General features: G+C 44.9%; 1 protein-coding gene across 4 annotated transcripts in view; it reads right to left on the reverse strand.

The window, feature by feature from the left end:
- The window catches only part of LOC144688382 (arf-GAP with SH3 domain, ANK repeat and PH domain-containing protein 1-like), a 258,589-nt gene that overhangs the window by 91,762 nt on the left and 150,976 nt on the right, over positions 1-15,851 (reverse strand). For all 4 annotated transcript variants that reach the window (XM_078554857.1, XM_078554855.1, XM_078554858.1 and 1 more), the window contains 2 exons: positions 13,881-13,967; positions 4,205-4,305 (listed from right to left, as the gene is read on the reverse strand). In XM_078554857.1, coding sequence (XP_078410983.1) covers positions 4,205-4,305; positions 13,881-13,967 — 188 coding nt within the window. The remainder of the gene's footprint in view (positions 1-4,204; positions 4,306-13,880; positions 13,968-15,851) is intronic.

The following is a 15,851-nucleotide window of genomic DNA, read 5'->3' on the forward strand; positions in this document are numbered from 1 at the left end:
AAAAAAAATTATTTTAAGCACATACATAGGTTTACAAATTACTACTATGATAACTCCTAGCTCCCAAAGTTAATCCAACTCCCAGTTACACCTCCATAAAGGCAACAGTAAAACACATACATTTTAAAAAGACCAAGGCAAAGTAACATGATACCCTGAACACTCAAATTCAAAGCGAGTTTTCTTCACTTTAGTTTGTGTAGACAGCAACTTGAGGCTTAGAGGCTGGAGGCTTTTCACACTTGTTAGATCTTAGAATGCCTTCCCTTGCACAGACCTCATCTCCTTTATCCATATTTTCTCCTTAAATGCAAATTCCCATTATTTCACTATGTCTTTGGACCGTACCTCTCTAATAATAAAAATCTATCATCGTACCAATTTTACCAGTAATCTTTGGGAAAAATAAACAAACTGTTTCTTAACCTCTCCTGGCTAGCTTAAACATTTCACCCCCCTCTTTTGAATTTAAGCTAGTCTGGTTCATTTTAAAATGCAAATGTTACCTTTACACCTCACATTCTAAAACTTCACCCCTGTTTACCTACCTAACATTTCAAACCTAGCTTATCTTCTGATACATCAAAGCCTTCAGACCAGCTGCCTTTAATTCAATTAAGTCACACACACACACACAAACACAGATCCATAGACACAGACCCCACTATTACTCTACTTTATAATACATTCTTTTAATTCATTGGATGTGGATATCACTAACTAGGCCAGTATTTATTCCCAATCCCTAATTGCTCTTGTTCAGAGGGAACTTGAGTCAGCCACATTGATGTGGGTCTGGAGACCAGCTAGGCACAGCAGATTTCCTTCCCTAAAGGACATTAGTGAACCAGATGGGTTTTTACAACAATCAACAATGGCTTTATGGTCATCATAAGACTTTTTATTGGATTCAAATTTCAATATCTGCCTTGGTGGGATTTGAACCCAGGTCCCCAGCACAATACCCTGGGTCTCTGGAATACTACACGATACCACTATGCCACTGCCTCCACATAAACATGATTACATCTTCCTGAGATCATATAACATGTGGCCTGCGGGCCGGATGTGGCCCGTGAAGCCCCACAATGTGGTGCTGGAAGTAGTTTTCAAAATGCTCATAAGTGTAGTGGAAGGTTCTGAAAGAAACGGCTCCTCTAATCACAGGCCGTTCCTCTCCCATGTTTGCTGCTGATACGCTCATGAGTGAGCCTATCAGCAGCAAATGTGGGAGAGAAGCAGTATGTGATTGGAGGAGCAGCAACATTGGCGGAAGCAAGTGGGCTCCGGAAACAGAGGTACCGGGGAGTGGGAGAGACTAGCTCTGTGTCGGGCCATGCCGGTGGGGGAGGGACAGACTCGCTTTGTGCCGGCAGGGTGAAGGAGAGACTCACTCTGGGCCAGGCTGGCAGAGATTTGGTGCGGGCTGGCCAGGCCCGGCAAAGACTTGCTCTGGGCCGGACTGGACTGGCAGAGGCTCGCTCTGGGTCGGGCTGGGCCTTGCCGGCAGAGATTCGCTCCGGGCTGGGTCAGGCCGGGCCAGCAGAGACTCACTCTGGGCCGGCAGAGACTTGCTCCGGGCTGGGCCGGCAGGGACTTGCGCTGAGCTGGCAGAGACTCGGGCTAGGCCGGCAGGGACTCGCTCCGGGCCGGGCCGGCAGGGTCTCGCTCGGGGCCGGGCTGGCAGGGACTCGCTCCGGACCGGGCCGGCAGGGACTCGCTCCGGACCGGGCCGGCAGGGACTCGCTCTGGGCCAGACCGGGTCGGAAGGGACTCGCTCCTGGCCAGTCCGGCAGGGACTTGCTCCGGGCCGGGCCAGCAGGGGCTCGCTCCGGGCCGGGCAAGACTCGCTCTAGGCCGGACCAGGCCAGCAGGGACTCGCGCCAGGCCGGCAGGGACTCGCTCCAGGCTGGGCCGGCAGGGACTCACTCCGGGCCAGGCCAGGTAGGGGAGGGAGAGACTTGCTACCAGGCAAAAAGAGGTTGGATGCGATGGTGTGGACGGGTGTTGGGGGTGCATGGGGAGGATGAAAAGACTCGCTGCCCAGGGGTGTGGGAGAGAGAGATAGTGAGCCAGCGTGGGGGAGAGAAAGTATGCCAGCATGGGGGAGAGTGAGCGAGCGTGGGGGAGAGAAAAGTGAATGAGTGTGGGGGCGAGAGAGTGAGTGTGTGTGAGGGAGAGAGAGTGAGTGAGTGTGAGGGAGAGAGAAAATGATTGAGTGAGTGAATGTGGGACAGTATGAGTGAGTGAGTATGGCAAGTGTGTGTATGGCTGGCTCACTCTCAGGATTCCCACTCACCTTCACCCCCACATACCAACACACAATCACAGGTGAGGGTGAGTGAGTGAGCATAAAGAGATTAATGGCAGGATTTTACCGTCAGCGAGCAGGGGCAGGGCCTGCTCACCGAAGTGTAAAATGTCGTGGGATGACGTCGGGCGGAACTCCCAACATCACCCAGCCCCATTTATATTTTCAGGAAGGTGGGGGCGCAGAAAAATCAGCTGCGCGCCCGCCAACCTGTCAACGGCCAATTGAGGCCATTGACAGGATCAATTAAGCAATTAAAGGACCTGCCCGTCCAATCCGGCGGCAACTAGAAAAAACATGAAACCTCATCCACCGGCGAGATGAGGTTTCATGCAGGGTTTTAAAAATTTTAATAAAGTTGTTATGGAAATTATGAACATGTCCCAACTCATTTGACATTGTCACATGAGGGGACATGTAAGGGAATTTTTTTTTTTCTATTTTTAATATTGTTGAAAGTAGAGCCGATCTCCCTGAGGCTGCACTTAGCCTCAGGGAGATGAGTGCGCTCTTTCGTGTGCATGCGCTAAAGAGTGCATTCTCGATTTTAGGGATTCCCTCTGCCCGTACAGCGCATAGCGCTTCCATGTGGATGTCACGGTGGCTGGGCCTTAATTGACCCGCCCATGTAAAATGGCAGTGCTCCTCCGATCGGGGGTGCCGATCGGAAGCGCGCCTACACGCGCCAGCCCATCAACGTCCCCCCCAGTGGGGGGAAAATTCTGCCCTAAGAGTGAGCCAGAGTGAGTCTCTCTCACATTCTAATGGTGATCTTTATTACTTACTCTTTTTTAAAAAATGATCAATTTGTTGCTTTGACCTTGCTTTATTTTTACTCACCAAGTTGTTACTGTTTTTCATACCTCAATTTTATTTTGAAATTCACATTTAATGTTGTGCCAAACCTTATCTTTCTGAAATTTGCTCATTGGCCCCTTGAGTGAGAAGACAATGGAAAATGGCCCCCCGAGTGAAAAGATCGGACAAGCTTGTCTTGCACCATCATTGCTTTTGTCATTTAATTTCTCCTGCCTTCCACCCTATCACAGACTTTCTTTTTTGTTCTTTCTTTCTTTCTTTCCTTGCCTCTGTACTTGCTTAAAACGTGTTACACCTCTTAAGTTTTTCCAGTCCTGATGAAAAGTCATTGATTTTAAGCATTAACTCTGTTTCCCTCTGCACAGCTGCTGCCTGATCTGCTGAGCACTTTCCAGCACTGTTTTATTTCAGATTTCCAGCATCTGCAGTATTTTGCTTCTGTATTAATGATTAGTGGTTATTTGGGTAAAACATCTAAGGTCTACTGGCACCCATGGAATTGAATCCAGTAAGGAATGAACTCTTTGATGACAGTAAGGGAGGAGAGAACATTTTCAGGAAAAGAGAGATTTAAAAAAACACACAGGTTTACATAAATTTGTGTACGATAACTATCCCGGAGCTTCTAGGATTATCCTTAACATACCTTGCTAATAGTAGTAAAAGGCAACTTTTTGGAGGATGGAAAGGAGTTAATTCCTGATCAGAGGCCCTTCTCTAAGAAGGGCTTTGGTTATATTACTTTTACAAGAATACTAAAATCATATGGCATCAAGAAATACAAAGGACCATAAAGCATAAAAACTCACTTTGCACAAGCTTTTGTGCTTCAAAAAATAATGGCTAGTCAGTGCCACAGGCAACTCGATCATTACAGCAAAACAAGCTGAATACTTCTTACTGTTAAATCTCGGAGCAGTTCGGTTCCATGGCAACAATTCAGTAAATGCAGAAACTGACAGCTGTAGAATGCAGCCAGCCTAACTCCTAAATGAAACAGAAAGCATATTCCACAGGAGACAAATACTCTAGACCAACCATCTTTAAGTAAATGAGAAGATCAGTCACACTAACCCATCACTTTTCTTATACAGGATTCCTATTTTTTCAGTGCCATATTGCTTATTGCCCTGGAGTTGGTGCATGCTGTACACAGACTGGCGACTCACAGAATCCTGCAGGGACAGAAAATATAAATAAATGATAATTTCAGTGACCATATAGTAACTATACAAAACTCCACTTGAGAAAATGATAAAATGCATTATGAACATAAAAAGTAGCCTTAACTGGTGATCTAGTAACTTGGACAAGTGATCTAGAGTTATGATTTCAACGCCATTAAATAAATCTGAAATAAAAAGCTAATATCAGTAATGGTGACTATGAAACTACTGAATTATAGTTAAAAACTCAGCTGGTTCACAGGTGTCCTTTAGGGGAGAAACCTGCCGTTCTCACCTGGTCTGGCCTACATGTGCCTCCAGACTAAAAGAAACGTGGTTAACTCTTACATGGCCTAGCAAGCCATTTGGCTGTATCCAACCACAACAAAAAAGTTGAATAAGAATAAAATTAGAGGGGCCACTCGACAACAGCCTGGCATCAGAAATGACAAAGGCACACCCAGCCCAGTTGACCCTGCAACGTCCTCCTCACTAACACCTAGCGGCTTGGGCTAAAATTTGGAAAGCTGTCCCACAGACTAGTCAAGCAACACCTAACATAGTCATACTCACAGAACCATACCTTTCAGCATAAATCCCAGTACCATCTAACACCATCCCAGGGTATGTTCTGTTCCATCGCCGGCCAGACGCACGACAGCCGATGGCTCAGTGGCATACAGTCAGGATGGAGTGGCCTCAAAATTGACTCAGGACCCTGTGAAGCTTCTTAGCATCAGGTCAAACATGAGCCAGGAAACCTCCTGCTGATTACCATCTATTGTCCTCATTCAGCTGATGAAGAAATACTCCTCCATATTAAACACCACTTGGAAGAAGCACTGAAGGTAGCAAGAGCACAGAACATACTCGGGGTGGGGAACTTCAATATCCATAACAAGTGGCTCAGTGGTAGCACTGCTATTGGCTAAGCTGGCCGAGTCCTGAAGGACGAAGTTGCCACAATGAGTCTGCAGCAGGTGGTGAGAGAACAACATGAGGGAAAACCCTGCTTGACCTTATCCTCACCAACCTACCTATCATGGATACATTTATCCATGAGAATAATCTAAGGAGTGACTACTGCACACTCCTTGTGGAGATGAAGACTTGTCTTCATACTGAGGATAGTCTCCATTGTATTATGTGCCACCATCATAGGGCTAAATAGGATAGACTCAGAGCAGATCTAGCAGCTCAAAATTTTGGGTATCCATGAGGTGGTGTGAGCCATCAGCAGCAGCAAAATTGTAGTGCACCACAATCTGGAATCTCATGGACTAGCATTTCCCTCACTCTGCCATTAGCATCAAGCCAGGGGACCAACTCTGGTTCAATGAGGGGCGTAGTAGAGCATGTCAGCATCAGGTGCACCAAAAAAATGAGATACCAGCCTAGTGAAGCTACAACACAGGACTACATGCATGTTAAACAGCGGGGGGCAGCACGCTAAAGACATAGTTAAGGAATCCCAAAACCAATGTAACAGATCAAAGCTTTGCAATCCTGACACATCCAGTTGTGAATGGACAATTAAACAACCAACTGGAGGAGCAGGCTCCATGAACATCCCCATCCTAAAGGGTGACGCAGCAGCCCAACAAGTGAGTGCAAAAGATAAGGCTGAAGCATTTGTAACCAGCTTCAGCCAGAATTGTTGATGATCCACCTTAGCCTTTGCCCGTGAGCTCTACCAACACAGATGCTAGTCTCCAGCTCCATGTGATATCAAGAAATGGCTGAATGTATTGGATATAGCAAAGGCTATGAGCTCCGAAAACATTCTGGCCACAGTGATGAAAACTTGTGTTTCAGAACTTGCCACGGTATCTTTACAGTGCAGAAGGAGGCCATTTGACCCATCAATTAAATCACTGTCCTGCCGATTCTGCAGTTACTACATGTTCCCCTCATTATTGGCTCTCTAAAAGAGCATTCCACATCGTCCCACTCCCCCGCCTTATCCCCATAACCTTGCACATTCTCTCTTTTCAGGTAGCAATCCAATTCTTTTTTGAATACCTCGATCGAACCTGCCTCCACCACCCTTTCAGGAAGTTTGTTCCAGACTCCAACCACCCTCTGGGTGAAATTTTTTTTCCTCACATCACATTTACTCCTTTCGCGAATTATTTTGAATCTATGCCCTCTAGTTCTTGATGTTCTCTTGAGTGGGGACAGTTTCTCACTATTTACCCTATCCATACCCCTCAGAATCTTGAATATATCTATCAAGTCTCCTCTCAGCCTTCTTTTCTCCAAGGAAAACAGTCCTAGAGCCAAGCTGTTCCAGTATAGCTACAACATTGCCATCTACCCAACAATATGGAAAATTTCCCAGTTACGTCCTGTCCACGAAAAATCAGGACAAGTCCAAAGTGGCTAATCACAGCCTTGTCAGTCTACTCTCAAAATATCAGCAAAGTGATGGAAGGTGTCGTCAGTGCTACCAAAAACTTGCTCATTGATGTCCTGTTTGGGTTCTCCCAAGACTACTTGGTTTCAGACTCCATTACATATGAACATACGAATTAGGTGCAGGAATAGGTCACGTGGTCCTTCGAGCCTGCTCCGCCATTCAATAAGATCATGGCTGATCTGACTGTAACCTCAGCTCCTACAGATTTGGTCCAAACATAGACAGAAGAGCTATATTCCAGAGGTGAGGTGAAAATTCTGCCTTTGACAGCAAGGCAGAATTTCACCAAATGTGGCATCAAGGAGCTTGAACAAAAGTGAATCAAGGGGCAGCTCTCTGCCAACTTGAGTCATACCTAGCATGAGGGAAGATAATTGTAGTTATTGGAGGCCAGTCATTGAAGCCTCAGGATATTGTTGCAGGGGTTCCTTGTGGCAGTATGTTGGGCGCAAGCACCTTCAGCTGCTTCATCAATGACCTTCCCTCAGGTGAGCAGCTTTTGGCCAATGCAGACCGGCTGAAACGTGGTAAGAACAGGGTTGGCTGCGTTTTGCACAGAGAAGATCAAATTATAAATGGCAGTTAAGCAGCTTAGTGAAGCAGAGAGGGCCTACCTAGCTACAAATTCTCAAGATCCTACCTATCCTGGGTTCCTGGTCTCCATCTACCATGCAAAATGTGAAAAGTCTGCAATTTCTTTTTTTGCAAATTTAGAAGTTATTATCCAAACAGCAGCCGGGAATCCAGTCAGAATGTGGTCGCATTTCCAGTGACCCGCCTCTGTTCCAACCCCTCCCCTCCCCCGACTACCTAATTGGCCAGTAAACCCAACCCTGGACCAATTCACAGCTGGCTTCCATCAAAACCTGATAAGTTTCTACTTCTTGTTGGGAACGGGTTTGCGATCCCGATACGAACCTGCCTCCCTATTCCTGCCTCCACCATGAAAATCCGGCCCTTACTTTTGAACGTTATATCCTAACAGTTTGGTTCTGCTGCATTGCTCCCAATAATGAGGGGAACATGTAGCAACAGCAGGATCAGTAGGACAGTGATTTAATTATCTTAAGGAAGTATCCTTGATGACCTCTTGTTTTTCTTTTGCACCAAGGGTGGCAGCCTCCTCTGATTTGAATTATTCTTAATGAACCATACTGGATCCTTCAGCCACTTCAGGAATGCTTCTCTTCTTGATGGGCCTCCGTTAATAGCCACTTTAGGCAGATAAAGTGGTGCAGTGCATGGAAAGCCACCAAAGTGTGCCAAACCATCGATGTGAGTAGCACATTGTACCTCCAGATCAATCTAGTCACTTGAAGTGGTCCTTCAATTCCCCAATTGTTTACTCTATGATTTTGTGAGTGCTTGAATATAATGTTTGCACCAATACCCTGTTGTAGAGACAGGTACTCCCTTTGTTGCGTTCCCCACCAGTTTTGTTATTTTGCCTTGAGTCTGTCCCAAAGTTGTGGGAAAGTTACTTAGGGAATTGTCACTGACACTTCATTAGCTGCTTCTTGGTTGAAGCCAGAAATGGGCTTTTGGAATGCATGTGTGGAATGGATTCATGGATCTGGACCTGAGTGGGGTAACTGGAGTTACTAAAGAAGCAGGGAGTATGCCTCAGTGGAGTAGCACAAATCAATGAGTGTAGCCACAGACAATTTAAAGACACTTTTAAGAAAAGAAAGGAAAAGCAAATCAGAAGCAAATCAAAAGAAAAGGCACAAGTTATCTTTCTGTAAACATTTCCTGCAGGAATGCATGCGGTAGATGCAGTGCCACTGTCAGGAGCAATCAAAAAAAGAGAGGCTTGCATTTATATAGCGCCTTTCATAACCAAAGGACATACCAAAGTGCTTACAGTCAACAAAATACTTTTGAAGCATAGTCACTGCTATAATGCAGGAAATATGGCAGTCAACCTGTACACTACAAGATCCTACAAACAGCAATGTGATAATGGCCAGGTAATCTGGTTTTGTGATACTGATTGAGGTACAAATATTGGCCAGGAATAACTCCCTTGCTCTTCTTTGAAATAGTGCCTTGCATCTTTTACATCCAAACTAGAGGGCACATGGGTCACTGTAACATCTCATCCAACAAACGGCACCTCCAACACTTTAGTAACGCATTGGAGTGATTTGATTTTTGTGCCCAAGTTCCTCATGTGGGACTTGAACCCACAACCTCCGACTCAGAAGTAAGTGTTGCCAATTGAGCCACAGCTGACACGCAAGAGTATGCAAAAGCCAAATATTGGTGCCTTGATTAAAAGAAACAGGCAAGACACCATTTAAATGGTGACATATAAAGTGTACTGAAAAGTAAGGTCAATGTAAATAAAATGAATGTTCATAAGAAATAGGCCCTATATCCAAGATTTTTAATGCACTCATATAGATAGATATATATATATATATATATATATATATACATGGTTTTTAATGTACTCGTATAGATGGAAAAAAGATAATTAGTTGTGTTGTGAATTACTGAGCAGGATAACAAAATAAAATTGAAATTAATTCAGCAGCCACCTGGAAAACAACTTAAATAAATAAAAGGCAATTAAATGAACTGGGGAACAAATACAGGAAGTAGAGAAACCAATAGGCAGCTTGGAGAGTGGAAGGGGGAGTTGAACAAACAGAAGGGCACATAAAATAAACAAAAAGGAAACCAATTTAGTAACCTTGCAAAAGAATTTAATGAGCCTGAAGGGAAAATGATTACATGAGCTGAGGAACAAAAGAGGTGGCAAAGTATGAACGGTAGCAATACAATTTGGGACAGCCAGATGAAAAGCAGACCAATACTTTTAATCATATAGGTCTGAATTTTTTGTTTGTCGGGTGCACGCGATTGGCAAGCCCGGAAGCGGATGGGAAATGGGCCTTCGGCCACAATTAGCGCCCGACCATGATTTCATTCTGGCTGGCCATTAATTGAAATGCGCACTGAGAAATGCCCAGCATTGCCGGGGTGGGGGTGGGAAGAGGGTGGGCGCCAACCTAACTGAGGATGCGGGTGACCGCTTCTAGTGAGCTCCCTGAAGGCAGACAGCTGCCACAGGGAGCTGCAGACCTCCACGGAATAAATGAAATGACAAAAATGCTGCAAAGTATGTCCATGCAGCACGATCAAGCACCTGAAAGCTTATCTCATAAAAACCCGTCCCGAGGTATCTCTTTATTTTATTTCTCCTCGGAGATTTCATCCCGCCCTGGATCGAGGTTTGAGCAAAAATATGAATGCCACCTGGGAGAATGGCCCTTCCGCCATACGTAAAATCGCTGTTAATTGCATTGTTAATGGGCTTAATTGCCCGCTTAATTGTCGGCGGGTGCGCTTCCAACATCCATGCATGCCCACCCAGCGAAATGTCGTGCTGGTGCACGCTGATGTCGGGATGCTTGCCCAACGTCATCTTGCGCTATTTCATGCCCGCCCAGGTTGGGTGCACGCCCGCCCGCAGGACGTAAAATTCTGGCCACTGTATTCAGGGTTGAACTTGTCTAAGCCAATTTTTGCACCACGCACTTAAATGAGGCTTCATTTTTTTTATGCTTTCTTTAGCTTTTATGAAATTAGTTCCTGAAGCTTTTATTTAAAAAAAAAGGTCACACTCTTATACCCAATATATTTTTTGTCACTCTTTCCTGCATCATTTCCATACCTAACAAATCCCTTCTGAAGTGTGATGACTGAAATTGTACACAGTTTTGTAAACCTCGTCTGACCAGTATATTATATAACCTCTCCATTCTGCCTACATATCCCAGATGTTTGGTTAACTTTTTAAAATTTCATCACCACATCACATAGTTGTGGCCAGAAATGAGTTGACTATAAATCTCTTTCCAGTCACCTTGTATTAATTCTATTCCATTAAATTTGTACTTCAGTTGCATGTTACTCAAACCTTTACTGGCATTAAATTTATTTCCCATCTGCTTGCTCTGACCCTGATCAGGCGATGGACAATATTTCCAAACTGACTCAGGGCAGGAAACCTCAGAGGGAGCAGCGCAGAGAGGTCATGCCCCCTTTTTATGGCACTAGCTGCTGTATTCTGGTAAGTAAAGAGTTTAGATGTACCAAGATGTTGAAAAGCTACGGAGAGAAGGTAAGAGTGTAAGGGGATAAGGTGGCTGAGGTAAGTGGATAAGGGGGTAGGGTAGATGAGGGAGTACGGTGGGTATGGTTAAAGGGGTAGGGTGGGTAAGGGGGTAGGCTGAGTGAGGTAGTAGGCTGGCAGTTGAGTAGGGTGGTGAGGTCTGGTCAGGTCAAGGGGGATTCAGGATGGTCAGGGGGTTGGATTGGGGTGGAAGTTGGGACGTCATGGGGAAAGTTGGGTGGTGTGGCTGGGTCACCATGGGCTGGGCTGGTGAGGAGACAGGTCGCCAGGGTTGGGGGGGAGTGTTGGAGTGGGGGGTGGTCAGTTGCACTGACTAGGGTTTTTCTATCCAACATTTCCTCGATAACTATCCAGGTAAGTAAGTCAGGACTGTTCTAAGTCTCCAACTCTAACTCAAGAGATTGAGACTTTTTCAGAGGGTCCAGGGGAGCAGGGGTATTGTCTATCAGAAGTTTAAACTTCCCGGGCAATTCCCATTGAGTCATTGTGTTGGGACTTCCAAGGGATCCCGTTGAGCATCTTGGTCACCGATATTCCAGAGACCGGAAGATCTGAGCTAATGATTATTTGGGAAGTGAAAAAAGACAGAAGAGCTCCATTAATTGCTAGCCACAATAGCTTAAGACACATCTGGCGAAACAGCAATATCTTTCAACGTAAATTATATTATGTATATTATGCTATGTTTGCATGCAGATGAACAAATCCGTTCCAAAAAAAGAAACTAATGAAGATGGAATCCCTTTAAGTTATCTACAATAGCTACAAAACTGTTACTTTCCATATTAGGCTCAGCACAGACTTGGATATGCAGCAACTCACCAAGGCTCCTTTGACATCCCGTGAAAGAACTACAAGAAACTGTGGCAGCTTGTTATCTGCAGATCAGACAGTTGCACTTGGAAAAGTTTGGTAATTTCCTTCCCTAAATTAGACAGCTGTGAACTGGAGACATATTGTTCAAGATTCCAGAAATACACCCTCCCATCTTACCACTAAACTGTAAGTGGCAGATACTTCATTCTTAAATAACACAGCCACTTTGTGCTTCTATAGAATTAGTTTTTTTTTGTTCATTCACAAGATGTGGGCATCGCTGGCGAGGCAAGTATTTATTGCAAATCTCAAATTGCCCATGAGAAGGCGGCGGTGAGCTGCCTTCTTGAACCGCTGCAGTCCATGTGGTGTAGGTACACCCACAGTGCTGTTAGGGAGGGGGTTCCAGGATTTTGACCCAGTGACAGAGAAGGAACATCGATATATTTCCAAGTCGGGTTGGTGACTGGCTTGGAGGGGAACTTGCAGGTTGTGGTGTTCCCATGTATCTGCTGCACTTGTCCTTCTAGATGGCAGCGGTCATGGGTTTGGAAGGTGCTGTCGAAGGGGGCTTGCTGAATTCCTGCAGTGCGTCTTGCTGAATTCCTGCAGTGCGTCTTGTAGATGGCACACACTGCAACCACGGTGCGTTGGTGGTGGAGGGAGTAAATGTTTGTGGATGGGGTGCCAATCAAGCAGGCTGCTTTGTCCTGGATGGTGTCAAGCTTCTTGAGTGTTGTTGGAGCTGCACTCATCCAGGCAAGACTTGTGCCTTGTAGATATGGACAGGATTTGGGAAGGCAGGAGGTGAGTTACTCGCCGCAGGATTCCAAGCCTCTGACCTGCTCTTGTAGTCACAGTATTTATATGGCTAGTGCTGTTCAGTTTTTGGTCAATGGTAACCCCCAGGATATTGATAGTGGGGGATTCAGCGGTGGTAATGCCACTGAATGTCAAGGGGCAATGGTTTGATTCTCTCTTGTTGGAGATGGTCATTGCCTGACACCTGTGTTACTTGCCACTTGTCAGCCCAAGCCTGGATATTGTCCAGGTCTTGCTGCATTTGACAGGGACTGCTTCAGTGTCTGAAGAGTTACGAATAGTGCTGAAAATTGTGCAATCATCAGCAAACATCCCTACTTCTGACCTTATGGTGAAAAGAAGGTCATTGATGAAGCAGCTGAAGATGGTTGGGTCAAGGACACTACCCTGAGGAACTCCTGCAGTGATGTCCTGGAGCTGAGATGACTGACCTGCAACAACCACAACCATCTTCCTTTGTGTTTTCCCCCTGATTCCCATTGACTCCAGTTTTGCTAGGGCAACTTGATGCCACACTCAGTCAAATGCTGCCTTGACGTCAAGGACAGTCACTCTCACCTCACCTCAGAAGTTCAGCTCTTTTGTCCACGTTTGAACCAAGGCTGTAATATGGTCAGGAGCAGAGTTACCCTGGTGGAACCCAAGCTGAGCGTCAGTTAGCAGGTTATTGTTAAGCAAATGCTGCTTGATAGCACTGTTGATGACCCCATCCATCGTTATACTGATGACCAAGAGTAGACTGAAGGGACAATAATTGGCTGGGTTGGATTTGTCCTGCTTTTTGTATTCAGGATATACCTGGGCAATTTTCTACATGCCGGGTAGATGCTCGTCTTGTAGCTGTACTGGAACAGCTTGGTTAGGGGTGCAGCAGGTTCAGCAGCACAAGTCTTCAGTACTATTAATGAAGAAGCCCAGAATTGGCTATTTCAGCCCATTCTAAATTTGACATCAGGGAAATGCATTTCAAGCTGTCCTGGCTAAATTCTTGTTTAAGTTAATATCTATTTTGGAGCATATTTCTGTCGTTTCATTACAAGAGTCTGGGTTCATAAATGCTGGTTTCTGCATTGACACCACTAGATATTTTTCATTTTAGTATTTACAGATTAAGAAATAGAACTGCATTCAAACACAAATAATGCAGATACGAGAAGAGTACAGCATATTTTGAACAGTACATACACTACTATGATTTCAATAGTGTGTATAGGTTAGCTACCCTTGTGTAAATGAAGCATTCTTCCTCATGAAATCTTGAAACCTGCACAGTTAAATAAATGTGTTCTGAGCACTGGTCAAAGCACAAAGTGGACTATGGGCGCATCATATTACACAAAAATCCTAAGTCCAGACAATTTAAGGACAGTAAAAGAGACTTACCTCTTTGTGGTCCAACTGTAATGCTGGTTTGAGCTGATCGCGAAGGCTGCAGAGCTGCTTCTTTTCCTCATCCTGGTTCTGCTTAATCTGAAACAGTGCAAGACAAGTTTTTAATTAAAAATGCTGCTCAGGAATTTGTTCTTTTCATCCCACACATTTTCAAGGGATCCCTGAGCTTATTCTTTGTTAACACCAAATTACTTAGCTCTGGGAACAAATAACTCATAAAACTCTTCTGTGCATATGTTTTTTCAGGTGCTCCCTACCATCAATTTTTCAGTTTTTGGGTCATTGGAAACTAATTTCTATAATTTTTTAACAACAACTTTTGTGTTTTTTTCTTCAAAGGGCCAGTTTCCTATTCAATAAACTATGAGGGTAACTTTAATTTGAAGCAGTCCATGTCCAAATGCAGCAAGACCTGGACAATATCCAGGCGTGGGCTGACAAGTGGCAAGTAACATTTGCATCACAGAAGTGCCAGGCAATGACGATCTCCAACAAGAGGGAATCAAACCATTGCCCCTTGACATTCAATGTCATTACCACCACTATCAACATCCATTGACCAAAAACTGAACTGGACTAGCCATAGAAATACTGTGGTTACAAGGGTAGGTAAGAGGCTCGGAATCCTGCAGTGAGTAACACACCTCCTGACTTCCCAAAACCTGTCCACCATCTACCAGGCACAAGTTAAGAGTGTGATGCAATACGCTCCACTTGCCTGGGCGAGTGCAGCTCCAACAACACTCAAGAAGCTCGACACCATCTAGGAGAAAGCAGCCTGCTTGATTGGAATCCCATCCAAAAACATTCACTCCCTCCTGGCAACAGTATGTACCATTTACAAGATGCACTGCAGCAACTCACCAAGGTTCCTTAGGCAGCACCTTCCAAACATACAACCACTATCATCTAGGAGAAGTGCAGCAGATGCATGGTAACACCATTACCTGGAACTTCCCCTCCAAGCCACGCGGCATCCTGACTTGGAACTATATTGCTGTTCCTTCACTGTTGCTGGGTCAAAATCCTGGAACTCCTTTCCTAACAGCACTGTGGGTATACCTAGACCACATGGACTTCAGTGGTTCAAGAAGACAGCTCACCACCCCCTTCTCAAGGGCAATTAGGAATATGCAATAAATGCTGGCCTACCCAGCAACACCCACATCCTATGAATGAATAAAAGAAAACCCTAATCTACCCAGATGGTATGCTTGAAACATTGGCTTTGCAACCTGGCTAGGTTTATTCTTCATTGATGTCAATGGAGAGTAAAATTAGGTGAGGTGCTAAAACTGGCAAGAAAGGACAGTGAATGCTGCATGTCGGGCGGATTCTTCAAGTGAGAACCAGGCCTAATACAATAACTTCAGAGGGGAAGTGAAGAGGAAAATGTGATTGGCAAAGAGAGAATATGACAACAGAATGGCAGTTAACATAAAGGTAACCTAAAAATCTTTTACCGGCATGTAAATAATAAGCAGGTCCTATTAGGGACTAAGTGGGTGATATATGCTTAGAGATGCAGGGCAAGGCTCAAATACTTAATGAGTTCTTTGTATCGATGCTTACTAAGGAAGAGGATGCTGACAAAACAGCTGTTGAAGCGGAAATGGTAGAGGTAATGGATGGGATGAAAATTGATAGGCAGGATGTACTGGAAAGGTTGGCTATGCTTAGAGTGGATAAGTCACCTGGTCCAGTTGATTTGCATCCCAGGTTACTTAAAAGTGGTTGTGGAGATAGTGGAAAGGCTTGCCATAATTTTCCAATCTTCCCTGGGGGAGATGCGAGAGAATTTGAGAATAGCAAACGTGACACTCCTATTCAAGAAATAGTGTATGGACATTCCTAGTAACTACAGGCCGGTCAGTTTAACATCAGCAGGGGTAAGGTTTTAGAAACAATAATCAGGGGAAAAAAATCAGCTGGCACTTGGAGAGATTTGGGTTACTAAAGAGA

The sequence above is a fragment of the Cetorhinus maximus genome, chromosome 13 (assembly GCF_964194155.1).
Source record: "Cetorhinus maximus chromosome 13, sCetMax3.hap1.1, whole genome shotgun sequence".
Taxonomy (NCBI): Eukaryota; Metazoa; Chordata; class Chondrichthyes; order Lamniformes; family Cetorhinidae; genus Cetorhinus; species Cetorhinus maximus.